The 20078-nt window shown below is 35.2% G+C and overlaps 1 protein-coding gene across 3 annotated transcripts in view; it reads left to right on the top strand.

The window, feature by feature from the left end:
• The window catches only part of PLOD2 (procollagen-lysine,2-oxoglutarate 5-dioxygenase 2), a 96300-nt gene that overhangs the window by 55842 nt on the left and 20380 nt on the right, over positions 1-20078 (top strand). For all 3 annotated transcript variants that reach the window (XM_006202778.4, XM_006202780.4, XM_072958806.1), the window contains 4 exons: positions 1676-1788; positions 3541-3604; positions 4864-4961; positions 17598-17699. In XM_006202778.4, the coding sequence (XP_006202840.2) occupies positions 1676-1788; positions 3541-3604; positions 4864-4961; positions 17598-17699 (377 nt within the window). The remainder of the gene's footprint in view (positions 1-1675; positions 1789-3540; positions 3605-4863; positions 4962-17597; positions 17700-20078) is intronic.

Raw genomic sequence — 20078 nt, 5'->3', positions numbered from 1 at the left:
TGCAACTCTGGGACCAGTTTTATTTTATATTTATTAGTTTTTCTAAACATGATGTGCGAAGTGAACTATATTATATGTAAATTTTTCTAGATAGTGACATACCTCCTCAAGAATCTGGATTCAAACAGATGCACAGTGCTGTGGAAACAGCAAAAAATTGGCAAGTGAGTGCCTTTGTGAGCAAGTTTGGTTAAGGAGAAGGTATTTATAAGCGAGAGAGTGATCTTCCAAGGACATCAGAACATCATCCTTATGCTTTCTGTAGTGGAAATAGTTAAAGACATGCGAGAAAGTCTAAATATGTCCAATAGAAGTTTATGAATGACGTGTTCAGAGTTATTCAAGTGCCATAAGTTTTGTTTGTAGGTACCTCGTTTGGCTAAAGAAAATCTTTACCATGGAGAGTAAACATGTTCCTTTAGGAGGAAGACTGTGAAATATTAGAAACTGTTCATTTGGAATAATATGGCAGTTTAACAGAAAAATATAAATCATAAAATATGTATCACATACTATGAAAATATAATTCTTTTTCAAGTTTAGGACATTTGAGATTTATAAAAATGATAAAGAAACAATTTTTAAAAGCAGTAGTATAAACCACTGGAAAATATCATGGGTTACTACTTGGATATATTTTTCATCACAGAAGATTGGCTATAGGAATGAAAAAATACATCTTTTTCATTTGGCAAAAATTAAAAAAAAATGAGCAACCAGTGATTGATTTAGTCATGTTTTCATTTTGTCTTGTTTTCTCTAGTTAACAGTAATATTCCTGGATCTGTTTCTTTTAATTCTTTTATTCCCATGAGGACATTTTAATTTTGAGGGTAAAAAGCTAGGTTTCCTTTCAACTGACAGGAGTAAAATTGGTCCCTTTTTAAAAGTATTGCATATCAATGAGACACAGCAGTTTGGCTGCGTTTCTGAAATTCAGAGGAAGACTCAAACACAGGAAAAATAATCCTGTTGTGTGTGTCTTTTATAGACAACTGTTGTTGGCAAGTTTAATGCTTATGCTCTAGAGCCAAGGTGAACAATCCAATTTTAGACTTCCTTTCTCCAGACCATGACACACAAAACCTAGCCAGAAAATGGTTTAGCAGACGCAGTAATGACTAGCTCAGTGAAGGAAAAATTCCCAAAATGTCCTAAATATAAAGTTTCTTTGGGATGTTTGCAGTCAGTGACAAATCCAACATTCCTTTGATTGCCTTAGCATCTCTGGCACTGACATTAAAACCACTGTAGTAGAGATTTTCTTTTTTCAGAAACAGTGAATCTTTTACAAAGGATCTAAGAACAGCATTTTAGAAGATCAGAAAGAAAATGCTCTAATTTGAATTTTTTCCTAGTAACTCTTTTTTCCCTTAGGAGCCTTCAAAAACATTTGTCCCCCGTCTTGTGTCAGTTAATTTGGGGACTATGTTTATTCAGAAAAGAGTCTTTGATTTACAATTGGTAGCAAAAACTTAATGTATTGCAGTTTATATATAAAACAAAGGACACACAATAACTCATATTTCTCTCATGGTGAGCTGTGAAATTCCAAACTAAGGACTGGGCCTAATAGCTTGATAAGTCTGTGCAGCTGGTCTGTTGAATTGACATAGACAGGGATGGGGATGTTGGTGTTTGAATTCTAAATTCTCTATTTTCTGTTGTATTGCAGGATTTATTGGTTATGCTCCATATATCAACCGTATAGTTCAACAGTGGAATCTCCAGGATAATGATGATGATCAGTTATTTTACACTAAAATTTACATTGATCCACTGAAGAGGGTATGTAGTACCTCTCACTTTCAGTGTAACCTCCTTGTTCAAATGGCTACTAGTGCTCCAGCCATTGCATCCATACTCTGGGAAATTATCAGGCAGAACAGTAAGTAAGGGACCATCTCAGTTGGGTCAGCTCTCTTTAAGTAGCCTACCTAGAAGTCTCACAAGACGCTTTCTCATACTTTTCTTTGACCAGAATGTATTTATTTAGCTACACATAATGTGCACAGGAGTTTTGTTCTTTATTTCAAGCACATGTATCCTACTGAAAATCTGAATGCTCTGATTAAGGGGAGAAATGTTGGGGACAATAGCAGCCTGCCATGGAACCTAAAGACAGTATTCCTGAGACTGATTTTTTTTTTTCTAGTTACTATCTCTCTTTAGCTTTTTTTTTTTTAACATTTTTTTATTGATTTATAATCATTTTACAATGTTGTGTCAAATTTCAGTGTTCAGCACAATTTTTCAGTCATTCATGGACATATACACACTCATTGTCACATTTTTTTCTCTGTGATTTATCATAACATTTTGTGTATATTTCCCTGTGCTATACAGTGTAATCCTGAGACTGATTTAAATGAAACTTTGGAGAAAAGTAAAAACAAAGTTCTCTAATTTGAGAATATTTTTAGTATATTTACCTGATGTAAGTTAATAATGTAATAATGTGACTTAATAAGCTTATTCTGTGTCACCAATACAGCTCTGAAACTTGCTTAATTGTATATTTCTGGATGTTGCCATTAGGGAACATACTTTTTTTTTTTTTTTAAAGTATATTTTACGATGAGCTTGCCACTGTAGCTGCTTCGGTTTCTTAGATAAATACTTCAGTTATCTAAATATTGTCATTAGATACTTCTTAAGGAGCTTTACTCTTAAAATGTTTATTTTTCTTCTCTCCTTTTCACTGTCCCTCTTATGTGCCTGACATGGCCAGCCTGAGGACTGGGTCTCTCATCTGGAAGGAGACACCTACTTATCATGAGTGCTGGCACATGCAGCTCGATGCTTGTCTGTCTTAGTGTAATTCAACAGCGAAAGTGCCCTGAGTCGTCTTATTATTTTTTTGCGTTAGGATTCTTCCTCTGAAGTCTCACTGCTGGGTGCATAACGTTTTTAGTTGTGTAAATCCTATTTAAGTTTCTCTCTGAGAGTAAGATTTTATCTGGTGAGCATGTGTCTTAGGCTGCTTGGTTTGCCATAAGAAAATACCATAGACTGGGTGCTTTAAACAAAAGAAATCTAGTTTCTCACATTCTGTAGGCTGGAAGTCTGAGACCAGGGTGCCAGAATGGTGGGTTTCCGGTGAGCGCTCTCCTTCTGGCTTGTAGATAGCAGCCACCTTCTTGCTGTGTCTTTACATGGTAGAGAGGGAGAGAGAGTGTTAGGGGTTGAACAGACGAACTTTGAGGGAACACAAACATTCAATCCGTAAAAACAATTTTAGGAATATTATGACAGAGCCAAGAAACTGGCCCACTGAGAACCATAAGATTTATAAAGCAGATTAATCTTTATGATTAGGTGGATTGACTGTAAACCTATTGCAGCAGTCAGGCAGGCTATGCTGCATAATGATAATCCCCAACCTCAGCAACTTAAGGCAACAGGAGTCTTTCTGAAAAAGATTACTAGGATAATTTACATATAGGATCTTTAAATTCCCCCCAAACCAAACTGTATGACATGATTGTGTTGTTTGCTGTTTATTGTCATTTTTAATACCTTCTCCATTCTTACTTTTAGGCAGCTATTAACATCACATTGGATCACAAATGCAAAATTTTCCAGACCTTAAATGGAGCTGTAGGTATGCTTCCTAAATACTGTGTTGCTCGTTTTCACAATGAACGCCTGTGTTTTCAACTGTCTGTCCTTTGTTGTATTCATTTTTGGGCTGTGACTAAAGTTGACGTGTAGATATTGCAACTTTTAAAAGATGTTGGACTTAAGCTTAGCTTGATATAGTTAAATATAGTCAGTTGAAATTATTTCCTAAGGCTACTATAAAAAAGAGAAGCTTCTGCCCTTAGGTAACTTAGACATTATTGTCTCATCATCTGGAGACTGTAGATGTGGTTTTGTATTAATTACACTTTGGTTTTACACATTTTTCAATGTCAGTTCTTTATATTGTGAATTACTCAGGAGTATTAGAGTATTTTAACCTTGATTAAAGGTAAATGGTAACAAGGCATGTACACTGTGGAGGAGAGTGTGTGTGTGTGTGCGTGCGCGCGCTTGCATGCCTGCATGCCTATGTGTGTTTTCCTATTAGACATATATCTTGATAAAAAATACATTAGTATATTAAATTTAATTAATTGATGTATTTAACATAGAAATACATTAATAGATTAGTGTATTAATACTTTAAAAATTAAAAATACACTGCAGTTCAATATAATTATTCAAGGCAGTTCATAAATAAAAAGATTCTCTGAATGGAAGGCACTTAGTTTGGATTGTTCAAGAAATCTACGGAAAGGAACTTGAAAACAACAAAAAAAATGTCTGCTCCCAACTGACCTGTATATTCCTGGAATTTACATTAGGCCTGATTTTCAAGAACTGGAAATACTATCAATGAAGGCCAGGTGTAGAAACCTAGCTCATGCCTGGCAATTTTCTGTTCACCATACATATTTTGTTACTGTCTTCATTATAACCTAGAAAAACAGGCAAGGATCCTGTTTTACAGATGAATAAATTGAAGTAATAATCTAATTCATCTAGGATTGCATCACTATCAAAAGGCGGAGGCTGGATTACAAAGGTGCTTTACTTTTTTTTTTTTTCACCAGACACCTTATCTTAACTCAGTTTGCTGGTGCCAAGTTGGAGAAAGTGAGATGCTCAGAGTCTGTGTCTGTGTCAGTGTCGTCCTTCATTTTGAGTATCTGCTGACTTAGAACAGACAGAGTTTCTAGAAGTGCAGCACGTGTAATAGCATGCATGAGAAATTTAGTAACAAAAACAAGATACAAAGATGTATCTGTGTATCTCCATATATGAATACATACAAGCACATTTTAAATTACTAATACATGTCTTTTTTTTTTAACCCAGATGAAGTTGTTTTGAAATTTGAAAATGGCAAAGCCAGAGCTAAGAATGTATTTTATGAAACATTACCAGTGGTGATTAATGGAAATGGACCCACCAAGGTGAGTCACAGTGACTTTTCGCTGTTTCCTTATTTCTCAGAGATTATGGAGCAATATGTAGAATGTCTTCTTCTCTTCCTCCTCTTCCTTCTTTATCTCCTCCTCCTTCTCATCCTCCTTCTTTAATATCTTAAGAGGCTTTATTTTGGTGCCAACAATTTACTAGTTTCATTTTTCATACAGTGTATAATTTGGTTTCATTCAGATTAGTCAAAATGATGATTTTTCCTCAGCAGATTGATAACTTTCCATTCTATTTGTAACACATTTCGGTTTAGTGTTGAATAATTACAGCTAACTTGAGAGTGAGCCACATTTTTCCATACAGAATATCCTCTCTGAATAGGAAATGTTGAGGTTCATAAGGGATTTGTTTCACCCGAGTCACCATTGTCAAAGTTAACAGCTCTGTTAACATTGGGGTGTAACTGTATGTCCAGAAAGCTTCCTCTTGCACTTATTTTATAACAAGGTTGATGGATTATAGTTGACAAAGACATAAGTTGACCAAAGAAATTTTACATGCTTTTTAAATATATGTAACTGAGCTTGCTGAAAATGTTTCTGCCTGCAAAATCTGTGGTAAGTTTATACTGCTTGTATGCAATTAAAACAGAACTTGCATTGTTTTATATGTGTGTGTGTGTATAGTATATGTATATACACACACACACACACACACATACATATATGTTTAGTAATACTGTGCTTAAAACAATGTTCTGAGATACTAAGATGATACCTGGCTTACTCATAAGTACCTAGAAGAGAGATTACCAGATACATTTAGAGGATGCAGAGATGTGTCAGAGTGAGTAGTCTGAATTCCAATAAAAGCTGTATGCATGGGAAGAAATTCAAAGGAAAGCCCACATTGGCAGCTTCTCCACCATAAAAAACGGGAGAAGTACATCCCCCTTCTCCTCTAGCTGATCTTTCCACCTTGCTTTTCATCCCGTTCCAGCCCTCCTACAGAGCCTTCCCAGTGGTCTCCTTTTTCTGTCTAGAAGCCATTTTCCCAGCTCCGTTCTCTCCTCATCAGCATTTAAAAGACCCTCAAGTCTTTCTCAAAACAAAACTGAGCCAAGGCAAACTGCAACGTCCTTCTCAGTCTACGCTGCTCCAGACTGCCTGTCTTCTTCCCTCCCCTTCACAGACAACACTCTTTAGAGACAGCTCACTGCCACCACCAGTCCTCTTCCCACCACCCAGGAAAGACTCCTGTCAAGGTCTGTTGTGACATGTTGTTGAATAGTAGACATTCACCACCAGCCCTCATTTCTCCTTCATCCAGAGATAGCACTTGACAGTGTTCATCCCATTTGGTTCAACTTGAAATACTTCCCTTTGCTTCCATGATGCTCTGCTGGCTTGTCTACTAATTTTCTGGCCTTTCCTCTTTGGTCTCTCACTCTTTCTTTTTTTAATAATACTTTTTAAAAATATAGCACTTTGTGCATGTGTGTAGGGGGTTCATGGGCTGCTGTATTGTTTTAGTTAAATGTTCTACAGGTGTCTGAGACATCTTCTTTTTCCCTGCTACACACATTTGTTGGTAAATTGCTTTGTTCTTAATTCAGCAGCTCTTCTCTTAAGGCTAATTATTTTGAAATCCTTACCGTAGCTTCTGTCTTCCCTGAGCTCCGGATTTGAGTACTGAATTGTTAGATTTATTTGTGTGTCGTATGAGATCTGGAGCTCAAGACCTTCAGCTCTGCCTTCTCTTCCACCCAGCTGATTAACCAGCACCTGGGTTTTGGTTTGGCTCTGGTTGCTTCTCACTCCCAGTCCCAGAGCTACCCTTCCTAACTCCCTTGTATGGTGTTTGTCTGATTTTCTCGATGTCAATAGCAGCTTCCTTAGTTTAGGCCACCTGCAACTTGCCAGCAGTAGCAGTCACCCACCGGCAGCCTGGAACTAGAATATTCTCCTGAAGCAGAAGCCCAGTCACATTACTCACCTCGGTAATGCCCTCTGTGGAATTAGGTATAAAGTTCCAAACTCTCAGCTTGTTTTGTAAGGCTCTTTTTTGAAATTTGCTTCTGGTTTGGCAGTGCCCAGTCTACTGTCCCATCTGCTCCCCAACTCCTGACACTGTAGTGTCTGCACACATATTTCTCGTTCTCAGTCATTCTCTCCCACTCTCCTCCTCAGCTCCTGCCATCCTGAGTTACTCTGAGTTTTGCAAAAGTTTCATGTTTCCTCTGTCTGCAAGTCTTCTGAATGTGCATTTCATTCATTCTGGAATCCTCTGACGCTGATTCACACTTGCTGTAGCCACCTACTAAGTGCTGTTCATCTTTTAGGTGTCAGCTTAGTAGTTAGACCTCGAGTTTTCTGCATGCTTTTATAATTTCTGGAGCTTCATCCATCACAGCACAGGGATGGAAATTTACCCGTTTGGGTTTCTTTCTTTCCTTCCTTCCATCCTTCCTTCTTTTTCTTTCTTCCTTCCTTCCTTCCTTCCTTCCTTCCTTCCTTCCTTCCTTTCTTTCTTTCTTTCTTTCTTTCTTTCTTTTCTCTTTCTTTCTTTCTTTCCTTTTCTTTTCTTTTCTTTTCTTTTCTTTTCTTTTCTTTTCTTTTCTTTTCTTTTCTTTTTTCTTTTCTTCCTTCCTTCCTTCCTTCCTTCCTTCCTTCCTTCCTTCCTTCCTTCCTTCCTTCCTTTCTCTTACTTACAGGGTCTTTCACCTAGGAATTACAGAAATCGTGTCTATCCTGTTCACTTTTTGTTTCCTTAGGGTGAGCACATGTGCAGCATATATTAGCCTTTCAATAAATTGCCATTGAATGCCAGAGTCTATAAACAATCTGATGACCTAGAATTATCCTTGGGAATGGTGAGGTGGATTTTTTTCTGGTAGGACAGAAAAGTCATAAAATTGCTGTAGGTCCTTGTAACTGCCCCTGGGCAGGTGGATGGACTTTCCCAACCAGACTTCCATAACTAAATAGTGTGCTGTTTCACCTTGGTAATGCAGTATTTTAATCAAATTTAAACGTCTTACAAGAGGAAGTTTGCTCCCCAGAATTACCTGTTGTGAGTAAGGCCTGATATCCAATGATTTCATTGTGTTCACCAGTTCTCTCCAAATTCCCAGGATAATGCTGACAGGAGTTTTACAGAGTGATTAAAAGACTTCTCATAAGAAAAGGAGCACTGATCCTTAATCATTTAGAAACATCCAAGAAGTATTTTCAGTTTGGCCTATCCCTGTTTCTGGCATTTTAAGCAGTAGGATGATACTCTTATATTTTCTCTTACATCATCCTATGATTCTATTTGGCAACAAAAAGGAAGTAATTTTTTATTATAAACGTTATATTTGGTATAATATAAAAATTTGAGAAAGGATTATGTAAATAAGCATTCAGCTAATGCTAATACTCTATTTAGTAATATGTTAAAGTTAAATAATATCATATTTTCCCCTGTGTCCAGGCTAAGGAGGAGAGAAAGAGGATTACTCTTTAGATACACTTTTTATTTAACCATCGTAAAAGAGGAAAGGATTTTTTATATAATTTGCAATTTACCTTTAGTTATTATTTCATTTAGTAAGGGATGATGATACTGTCAGTGGTTTTGAGCCATAACATTGAACTAAATGTTAATATTCAAGCCACGTTTTTCACTTAAAACTTTATAGAATATGTAAATGATAAATTGTTTATAGTGTGTTTATAGACCAAAGTATGTAAAAACGAGTTTACATCTTAATTAGTTACTTTCTCTAAATCTCATGCTGGTAGGAAGAATAATTTTTAAATTATAAATAATTTTAAAAAATCACTTGTAGTTCCACTGTTCTCTCATATTGTTTTCATTCATAGTTGCTTTCAGTATTTATGTCCTTGTTCAGTATTATACCTATGAGCATTTATATTTTTCATTTGTTTTCATAATGGTGTATACATAGTTTTGTGCTTTTTAATTAACATTTTATTTGAAATAAGTTTTTGTATTTACTCTACATTATTATTTTCATACTTATCTAGATATAATCTATAAATCAATTTTTAGATAGAAACTACGACTTCTGGTTTGAAGTTTTACTTTTTATTCTTGAAACTTATTTATTGTTAGCAACACATCATCATACACTTATTTTAATACCTAACTTTTTTCTTTTAAATATCAGATAATATACTTCTTAAGATAATCGTTGTAAAATTGGTAGAATTTTTATACAAACAGAAGTTAAACATAAGAAGAGCATGTGACCTAATTTGCACATGAAAATAAGTCATTTCTGAAATGAATTTGATTTGCAGTAAAAATAGGGACCTTACTTTTGTGCTTATAAACAACAATGCTTGGGTCACTATGACCTTGAATAATTGGATGATTTGTAAAAAAAGGAAAGAAAAAAAAAAGATTTGGTTGGAAAAGTTTCTCTGCCAATGACATGACATCACCCTTGGAACCGTTTTGATATTGTGAAAGAAGGATCCGGAGAGCACTGCCACCTAGAAGCCAGGGACTGCCCGGAACAGCCTAACTACAGAAACAGTTTTCTGCACTTTCCAAAGCTGCCAGCATAAATGTCTGCAATTTTTAATGAGGAAAACAGATGTAAATGGAGGATGGGGTTGGTGGATAACCTGCTTGTGTGATGAGAGATCCAGAAGAAGGAGGTTTCCAGTCTTAACTGTCTATGGAAATCAAATTGAGGCAAAAAGTGAAGTAGAAAATTTACAATATGGTTCTGAAAACGAAATGTAGCACCTTTTATGCTCTACCCTTAAAAAAAATTGATCATTTTCATATTCACATAGGGGTTCTAGTAGACTGCTCATTAAATAAATATTTAATTTGTTATGAAATTCCTGAGATGAGGAAAATGCCAGACTTTATATGTAGATATTTTAGATATGTCTAACTGTTTGGGAGATATTTTTTCTTCCTTTAAAAAAAAATTCTTTCCCAGAATTTTTAAAACGAAACTGTATATTTCCCACTAGCCTTTTAAAAAAGTCCTTTTAGAAATAATGCTTACTAGAAGATCCATTTTCACACGAATCTATTTTCTTTCTTCAAAACCGTAACATTATATAGAACATAAATGATTAATGTTTGCATGTATAGTTTGACAACAGTAAAGTTTTTGTTTTTATTATAAAGGCATATTAAAATGACCACATTGACTTTTGAAATGTTGTTAATGAATGTCATAGGTACATATTTCCTGACTTTTAACTTGTTTCCCGATTTATCATGAGGTTCAAAAGAGTTGTGAATGAGTTACTTTTTCATGTCTTATTGTGCTGTACAGAATAATGTATCTGTCGACAATATCTGTATAACACAAAGACTTGTAGTTAATACTGTACTTGTTTCAATAACATTTGTTTCAGTTGTAGTACAGTAGAAATATGAATGGAATCCCAGATAACTGAGAGGAATCAGGTAAAAGGGCACTACACTAATTTCTTCATCTGTTCTGTACCGTAAGATTTCTTTTAGAGTCTTAGGAAGCTAGAAAAATCCAGTGGGCACTTCTGTACATCTTTGACGAACCATATTTCATGTATAAACACTTTTCCTTTTGAGTTTATTTCACCTTTTTGATGAAAAATTAGCAGTTATGTAAGCATAATGTGGAGTTTAGTTACTTCCATTTAATAGTAATACAACATTACAGCCAAAACTAGTCCAAAACTACAAATGTTTGTAATACTACAGGTATTAAAATTACAGTAGAATGTATAATAATTTCTTTAATGTAAGGTTGGCAGAGTTCCCCTAAAATGTTCACACACTAGGGATATTCAAAAAAGTGTTTTTTGAGGGCTCAGAGCTCATCTTAGTGTGCTTATCTCTCTCTTCCATCCATCTTCCCTCATGTTCTCCGAAACCCAAAACACACACAAGGACTCAGATTTTAGATACAATGAATGGTAACGGATGCTTAAGGAGAGGGGGAGATAAGTTCCAAAGGAGATGCTCTGAGAGGTGTGAAAGGGAAAGGTGGGGAAGCAGTATTATACTTTAGTTTTTTTTTCCCTTCCAATTTTATTGAGGTATAATTGACATACAGTAGTGTGTAAGTTTAAGGTGTACAGTGTAATAATTTGACCTACATATATCATGAAAAGATTTCCACAATAAGTTCAGTGAGTATCCATCATCTCACATAGATAGAAAATAAAAGGAAAAACTTTTTTTTCCTTGTGATGAGAACTCAGGATTAATTTTCTTAGCAACGTTCATATATAACACACAGCAGTGTTAATTACATTTATCATGTTGTACATTACATCCCAAGTACTTATTTATCTTATAGCTGAAGTTTGTACCTTCTGATCAGTTTTATTCAATTTCCACTCCCCTGCCCCTGCCTCTGGTGACCACAAATCTGATCTCTTTTTCTATGAGATCGTTTGCTTGTTCGTTTTTGAGGTACAATTGCCTAAAACACTTATGTTAGTTCCTGGTGCACAGCATAGTAATTTGATATTTCTACACATTACAAAATGATCACCACAATAAATCTTAAGTATCATTTGTCACTTAAAAAGATACTACATTATGATTGACTGTATTTTCCACACTGTTCATTTTATACCCAAGGCTCATTTGTTTTGTAACTGGAAGTTTGTAAATCTTAATCTCCCTCACCTAATTCTCTCATCCCACCACTCCCACCCTCTCTGGCAACCACTGTTTGTTCTCTGTATCTGTGACTCTGTTTCTGATTTGTTATGTTTATTCATTTGTTTTGTTTTTTAGATTTTGTATATAAGTGATATCATATGGTATTTGTCTTTCTCTGTCTGACTTATTTCACTTTGACCAATACTCTCTAGGTTCATTCATGTTGTTGCAAATGGCAAGATTTCATTCTTTTTAATGGCTGAGTAATATTCCACAGTATATATGTATCACACTTTCTTTAACCATTCACCTATTGGTAGATACTTAGGCTGCTTACATATATCTTGGCTATTGTAAATAATGCTGCAGTGAACATAGGGGTATGTACATATCTTTTAGAATTAGTGTTTTTGTTTTCTTGGAAAAAATACCCAGAAGTGGAATTGATGGATCATATGGTAGTTCTCTGTTTAGTTTTTTGAGGGACCTCCATACTGTTTTCCATAGTGGCTGCACCAATTTACATTCCCACCAACATTGCAGGAGGGTTCCCCTTTCTACAAATCCTCACCAACATTTATTTGTTGTTGTTGTTGTTTTTTTTTTTTTTTGGATAATAGCCATTTTAACAAGTGTGAGGTGATATCTCACTGTGTTTTTGATTTACATTTCCCTGATTAATTACATTGAGCATCTTTTCATGTGTCTGTTGGCCATTTGTATGTCTTCGGCAAAATGTCTTTTCAGGTCCTCTGCTCATTTTTCATTGGGTTTTTTTTTTGATGTTGAATTTAATGGATTCTTTGTATATTTTGCATATCAACCCCTTATTGGACATATTGTTTGCAAATGTCTTCTTCCATTCAGTAGGCAACCTTTTAGTTTTGTTGATAGTAGTTTTCTTCACTGTGCAAAGGCTTTATGGTTTGATTTAGTCCCATTTATTTTGCTTTTGTTTCTCTTGCCTGAGGAGTATTGCTAAGAGCAGTGTCAAAGAGTGTACTGCCTGTATTTTCTTCTAGAAGTTTTATGGTTTCAGTTCTTACATTTAAGTCTTTATTGTGAGTTTATTGCTGTATATATTATGAGAAAGTAGTCCAATTTGATCCTTTTGGATATAGCTGTCCAGTTTTCTCAACACCATTTATTAAAGAGGCTATCTTTTCCCATTGTATATTCTTGCCTCCATTTTCAGAGATTAACCATGTAAGTGTCGGTTTATTTCGGGGATCTGTATTTTGTTCTTTTTATCTGTGTGTGTGTGTGTGTTCCTGTGTGTGTGCGCACGTGCGCGCGCCAAGACCATACTGTTTTGATTACGGTACCTTTGTAGTACAGTTTGAAATCAGGGAGCATGATGCTTCCAGTTTTGTTCTTCCTTCTCAAGATTGCTTTGGCTATTTAGCATCTTTTGTGGTTTCATATAAATTTTAGCATTATTTGTTCTAGTTTTGTGAAAAATGACATGGATATTTTGATAGGGATTGCATTGAATCTGCAGATTGCTTTGGGTAATATGGACATTTTCACAATATTAGTTCTTCCAATCCATGAGTACAATTTGTCTTTTCATTTGTTTGAATCTTCTTCAGTTTATCTCACCTATGTATTACAGTTTTCAGAGTATAAATCTTTCACCTCCTTGGTTAAATATATTTCTAGGTGTTTTATTCTCCTTGATGCAATTGTAAGTAAAATTGTTTTTCTAAATTTCTGATAGATCATTATTAGCATATAAAAATGCAACAGAGTTCTGTATATTGTTTGTACCCTACAATTTTACTGAATTCATTTAGTACACTTAGTAGTTTTTGGTGGAGTCGTTAGGGTGTTCTGTATACAGTATCATGTTGTCTACAAACAGTGGCAGTTTTACTTCTTCCTTTCCAGTTTGGATGCCTTTTATTTCTTTTTCTTGCCTAATTGCTCTGGCAACAACTTCCAAACGATGTTGAATAGAAGTCGGGAGACTGAGCATCCTTGTCTTCTTTCTGATCCTGCAGGAAAAATAACTTCAGCTTTTCACCATTGAGTATGACATTAGCTGTGAGTTTGTCATATATGGCCCTTATTATGTTGAGGTATGTTTCCTATATAACCAGTTTGTTAGAGTTGTTGTCATAAATGGATGTTAAACTTTATTACAAGTTTTTTCTACATCTATTACATCTATTATTATATGATTTTTATTCTTCACTTTGTTAATATGGTGTATCACATTGAGTGATTTGTAGATGTTAATCCATTCTTGCATCACTAGAGTAAATCCCACTTGATAATGATGTATGATCCTTTTAATGAATTGCTGAATTCAGTTTGCTGATATTCTATTGAAGATTTTTTCATCTGTGTTCGTGATTGAAAATCACCTATGATTGCCTTTTTTTTGAAGTGTCTTTTTCTGGTTTTGCTCTCAGGGTAATGGTGGCCCGATAGAATGAGTTTAGAAGCATTCCTTCCTCTTCAATTTTTTGAGATAGTTTGAGAAGAATAGATATTAAGTCTTCTTTAAATGTTTGGTGGAATTCATCTGTGAAACTGTCTGCTCCTGGACTTACATTTGTTGGAATGTTTTAGATGTTTGATTCAATTTCATTACTAGTAATCAGCCTGTTTAGATTTTTTATTTCTTCCTGATCAGTCTTGGAAGATTATACAGGCATACCTCATTGCACTTTGTTTTACTGTGCTTCACAGATACTGTGTTTTTTAAAAATTGAAGGTTTGTAGCAACTGTGCATCGAGCAGTCCATCAGCACCATTTTTCCAACATGTTTACTCACTGTATGTCTGTGTCATATTTTGATAATTCTCATAATATTTAAAACTTTCTCATTATTATTATACTTTTTATGTTATTATATATCAGTTATAGTGATATATGATCTTTGATGTTACTATTATAATTTTTTTGGAGTGTCATAAACCTCACCTGTATAAAATGGTGAACTTAATTGATTGTTGAAATGACAACAAAGGACTTAGAATATTATATAAATATAGTTGATAAAGCAGTGGCAGGGTTTGAGAGGTTTACTCCAATTTTGAAAGAAGTTCTGCTATGGGTAAAATGCTATTAAACAGCATTGCATGCTACAGAGAAACCATTTGTGAAAGGAAGAGTCAATTGATGTGGCAAACTTCATTGTTGTCTTATTTTAAGAAATTGCCACAGCCACCCCAGTCTTCAGAAACCACCACCCTGGTCAGTCAGCAACCATCAACATCAAGTCGAGACCCTCAACCAGCAAAAAGATTATGACTCACTGAAGGCTCAGATGACGGTTAGCATTTTTTTAACAATAAAATATTTTTAAGTAAGGTATGTACATTGTTTTTTTAGACATAATGCTGTTGCACACATAATACAGTATGGTATTATGTAAACAAAAGTGATATATGAACTAAGAAGCCAAAGATTTTGTGTGACTCACTTTCTTGTGATACTTTCTTTATTGTGGTGGTCTGGAACCAAACCTGCAATATTTCTGAGGTATGCCTGTATGTTTCTAGGAATTCATCCATTTCTTCTAGGTTGTCCAGTTTGTTGGTATATAATTGTTTGTAGTAATTTCTTGTGGTTTTTTCTATTACTGTGGTGTCCTTTGTAACTTTTCCTCTTTCATATCTGGTTTTATTGATTTGGGCTCCCTCATTTTTTTTTTTCTGGGTAAGTCCGGCTAAATATTTATTGATTTTGTCATTTCAAAGAAAAAGCTCTTAGATTCATTGATTTTTTTTTTCTGTTGTTTTCTTAGTATCTATTTCATTTATTTCCACCTTCATTTTTACTATTTCCTTCCTTCTAGTAACTTTGGGTTTTGTTTGTTCTTCTTTTTGTGGTTCCTTTAGGTGGAAGGTTAGACAGCTTATTGTTTTCTGGTTTCCTAAGTTAGACCTTTGTCACTGTACACTTCCCTCTTTGAACTGCTTTTGCTGCATCCCATAGATCTCGGATTATTGTGTTTCCGTTTTCATTTGTCTCCAGGCATTTTTTGATTTCCTCTTTGATTTCTTCAGTCACCCATTGGTTGTTCAGTAGCATATTGTTTAGCCTTCACATGCTTGTATTTTTTTCATTTTTTTTCTTGTAGTTGATTTCTAGTCTCATGTCCTTGGGGTTAAAAATATGCTTGATAGGATTTCGATCTTAAATTCATTGAGACTTGTTTTTTTTTTTTTTTTTTTTGCCCTTGAAGTCATCTATCCTGGAAAATGTTCATGTGCTCTTGAAAAGAATGTGTGTTTGCTGTTTTTGGAGAGAATTTTCTGTATAAATCTATTAAGTCCATTTGGTCTAATTTGGTGTCATTTAAGACCAATGTTTCTGTATTGTTTTTGTCCGAGTGATCTATCCCTTGATGTAAGTGGGGTGTTAAAGTCTCCTACTATTATTGTGTTACTGTTGATTTTTCCCTTTTTGATTGTTAATATGTGCTTTATGTATTTAGATACTCCCAGTGCAGCCAGCTGTAAGGCCTGGCTATAACTGGTGGGGTCCCCCTGGTGTGGTGTACTGGGCTGGCCCTTGGGGTAGGAACTTCTTTGGGAAGTCCCTGCTGCTGAGCAAGGGTGCCAGCTGGGACTCGCAGGGTGAAGGGCTGCTTTAGAGAGGCTCGGGTGCTGGATGAGGGTGCCTGTAGGTATAGGTGGGGTGGTGGCCATTTTGGAGGAACACTGGCTGGGTCGGATCTATAGGCGAACGCAGAGTGGGGCAAGTGGTACTATTTGATGGGGAAAGTCAGAAATGGCACTTTCCAGCACCAGACCAGCTAACTATAAGATGAGCCAAAAAACCAAACAAAACTGGAAGAAAAAACTGGTGCCCTCTCGTTCCTTTATACCTGGACACAATTCCAACAGATCCTTGCTCCTTGAGCACACGCCCTAAAATTATTAAAGGAATTTCCTTTTTGTATGACCCAGGTGCTTTTCTAACTGCTGCCTCTGCACTGGGACTTGGGATGAGTGAGTCTGTGCATGTGCCCTTTAAGAGCAGAGTCTGTTCCCTACAGCCCCCGGCTCTCCCGCATGTGAGCCGTGCTGGTTGTAAAGCCGGATGTTATGGGGGCTGGTCTTCCCAGTGCAGGGGAGCCCAGTGCAGGGTTTGGACCCTTCACTCCTTGGGGAAGACCTCAGGCTCTGATACCCCCAACTTGTGGATCACTGTACTCGGGGTGTGGGTTCTGACTGGACTGCATCTCTGCCTCTCCTAGCTGTCTCATTATAGCTTTTGCTTTTTATCTTTGGTCATGGAAAATATTTTCTGCTAATCTTCAGGTCGTTCTCAGAGCCAGTTCTCTGTATGTGGTTATAATTTTGGTGTGTCTGCAGGGAGAGGTGAGCGCAGGACCCTCCTCTGTCGTCTTGTTCTGCCCGCCTACTTTGGTTTACTGTTGGTAAGATTTGTGGGATGGCTATAATTAGGACTTGTTCTAGATCTGTTTTAATCTGCAAGCTTTCTCTTCCTGAAGTCTGAATCACTGCCCTTAAGCCTAGTTTACAGTAAGTAGCATAGTTTCCCAGAAGAGTTTAGTGCCTTTTGGTGATAAAATTTATACAGTAACTTGTGTGGTGATGGTTGGTAAGAGGTCACACTGACACTGCCCCATTCACTGTACTTGTCTGCACTGGGCCTTTAAACATATTTATCTTATTACTAAATTACTATTCACATGACTGCTCATATTTGTGTTGTTTTTGCTAATAAGTCTCATTAACTCAATTAAAACTGTGTATTTCATTGTTTGACATATTTCTTTAATTGTGTCTGTTCTTATTTCTTATATAATGAAATAATATGACCTTTATGACTTACAATGAAGTTTTTAGCATTTGTAGACACAGTTTGCCCGGATTTATGATTCCGGTCTGAAGAGAACTTTGTTCATTGTGTACCTCTCAGTGATAAATGTTAGTACAGTTATTAAGGGGCTATAGCTAATGCAGAAAACATGTTTTGAAGTTAGGTGTTTATAGAATGAAGGCACATTGATGGGAGAGGCTTATTTTTGTTAATACAGTTTTCCTTCATTTATTAGATTCTGCTGAATTATTTTGGAAACTATGTACCTAATGCATGGACACAAGATAGCGGCTGCACTCTTTGTGAAGTGGACACAGTTGACTTGTCTACATTGGATGTAAGTGGAATTGACTCTGTGAAATGTAGTAATGCAAAGTACATTGTCATGAAATGCAATGATTTGTAAGAAGAAAAAAAGCACATTATTTCAGGGTTTTGATAATATGGTAGATAATGGATTTATAAAGCTAAAACATGCTGACTCAGAAAATTGCTGGATTTGTGTATTTCTGAACTGTTTTTGAAAGCAAAACCAGCTAATAGTTGACCCTTGTAAAAGGGGTTTGGTTGTTAATGTTGAATACCTTGCTGTGATTGGGCACTCACTTTATTATAGTCTGTTAACTTGGTCAAATCATTGAGGAAAGAATGGTTACAATGCTTCAGTATTTGTATTGACTAATTTTATCTGTGCTTGATTTTCAAATTTGATAATTAAAAAAATATATGTATATAATTACATAACTAAGATCTGTTTCAATATTTTACATATTGTGACTCATATTAATTTCACAGATCTCTTAAGTAGGTAGTACTATTGACCAAGTTCTACAATGAGAAAACTGAGTTGCATACACACTAAGTAACTCACTTAAGGCATGCAGTTTTGTTTTAAGTGTTGGAGATGGGATTTGAATATAGGCATTCTGGCCCCAGACCTATAATTTTGACCACTGTGCAATTTTGTCTGGATTTCATGTATGTGTTACACATCAGGCAGAGTGCTACTTATACATGTATTTCATGGAGAATTATAACTATGGTTTACTATTTGTACCTTGAGGGTAAATGAGCAATGGGAAATAATTGTTCTTGATCTATGAAATGTTCTATGCATCCTCTTCAACCAGGGAGTTGCAGGATATCCTATAGTTAGGATATCCTAACTATATCCTAGTTATAGTTAATAGGATTTTTTTTCTTCCAAAAAATTGTTCTTGTAACTTGGAAGACTACTATGTGTATGAACAGTTGGATTCTAGGGATGATTTTGCCATTAAGACTGATCCTTTCCTTCATTCACCAATTATTGAGTATCTACAGCATGCCAGACAAGTAGCCAATATAGACAAAAATAAAATCCCCCCTAATGTAATTCTGGTAACTCCTGAACCCTTGCACATACAAAATACTCTCACTGTAAAGCACAAAGCTCCTGAATTATAATAGCTTCTTTTCTTATTGCCGTCGGAAGGGGAGGATAAAGAGTAAGTTGTGCACATTTAAGAGCTTCTGAATAGTCCTATTTTACTTGAAAATAAGACTTTTTGGCCAGTTTGGCCAGAAATAACAAACTGAATGTTTCTTATCTGGAAAGAAAGCCAGAAAATTTCTGAATGATGTTTATAAATTCATTCTGATCTGTTTTGTAAAGTAAATGTTGTCTTCTGGAGGGAGAGTTAAACTATTTTATCTGTTTGGTTTCCTTTTACATAAACCTTCTGCTGTAAAGATAGAAAAATATTTATATTATAATTTTTTATCTTTATTTTTTGCACATAGGAATAAATCACTTGATCCTTAAGCTGAGGTTTTTTTTTTTTTGTCTTATAGGCATTAGAAAGGAAAACCATTTAATTATGCAAAATAAATTTCTTGTGTGCTTTATATATGTAGTAATTATGCAATAAGGGTATAAAGGTTAAAATTATGTGGGTAGTTAGGATCTAGGGCTACCGTATTCTTAGATGTGGGCCATGGCAACTTTCTTAATATGTAAAAATGATGATGGCTGTCTTGGAGGATTGGTAGGAGGGTTAAATGAAACTTTATGTTCATTCATATATATATGTAAGTAATATATATGAAAGAATTGCTAAGCCTTGAATAACAGTTAATTGTTATACTGTTGTTATTACTGGTATGTAAAAATGAGCTTAGGTCGATACTGCAGATGTAGCATGTTGAAGCCCAGCTCTTTACCTACTAATTTGTTTTCTGAGTTTAACTTCTCTAAATCCCATTTTGCTCCTTTATAAATTTGGTATAATAAATAACTTCTAAGGTTATTATGAAATTTAAATTAAATGCATCACTTTATTTGATAAGGGAGAGTTGTCATCCAGATTTGTTCATTTCCCCTATTAAATTGAGAACTCCTAGAAGGTAAATATTTTGTCTTTAGTTTTTTGTTTTTTTTAGTGATTTAGTAATAAATATTTGGATGACTGAATGAATTGTTGAGAAGTACAACACTGTATGAGTTGTATTTCAATGCAAACAAGTATTAAGTTATAATTCAGATAACGGAGGAGTATATGAGTATATGTGTGAAAAGATAGGGAAGAGTTAGCTAATTCAGCACTTAATATATATGGTACTTTAAAAAAATCTGTGATCTTTATTTAAAATGTTTCTTATTATTTAAATAATTTTTCTTGCTCAGTAATGCACTGTATTTACTTTTTCTTTTTACCTTTTGATCTCCTTCACCCAT

The sequence above is a fragment of the Vicugna pacos genome, chromosome 1 (assembly GCF_048564905.1).
Source record: "Vicugna pacos chromosome 1, VicPac4, whole genome shotgun sequence".
NCBI classification, from domain to species: domain Eukaryota; kingdom Metazoa; phylum Chordata; class Mammalia; order Artiodactyla; family Camelidae; genus Vicugna; species Vicugna pacos.
This window is presented reverse-complemented; position numbering and strand designations above follow the sequence as displayed.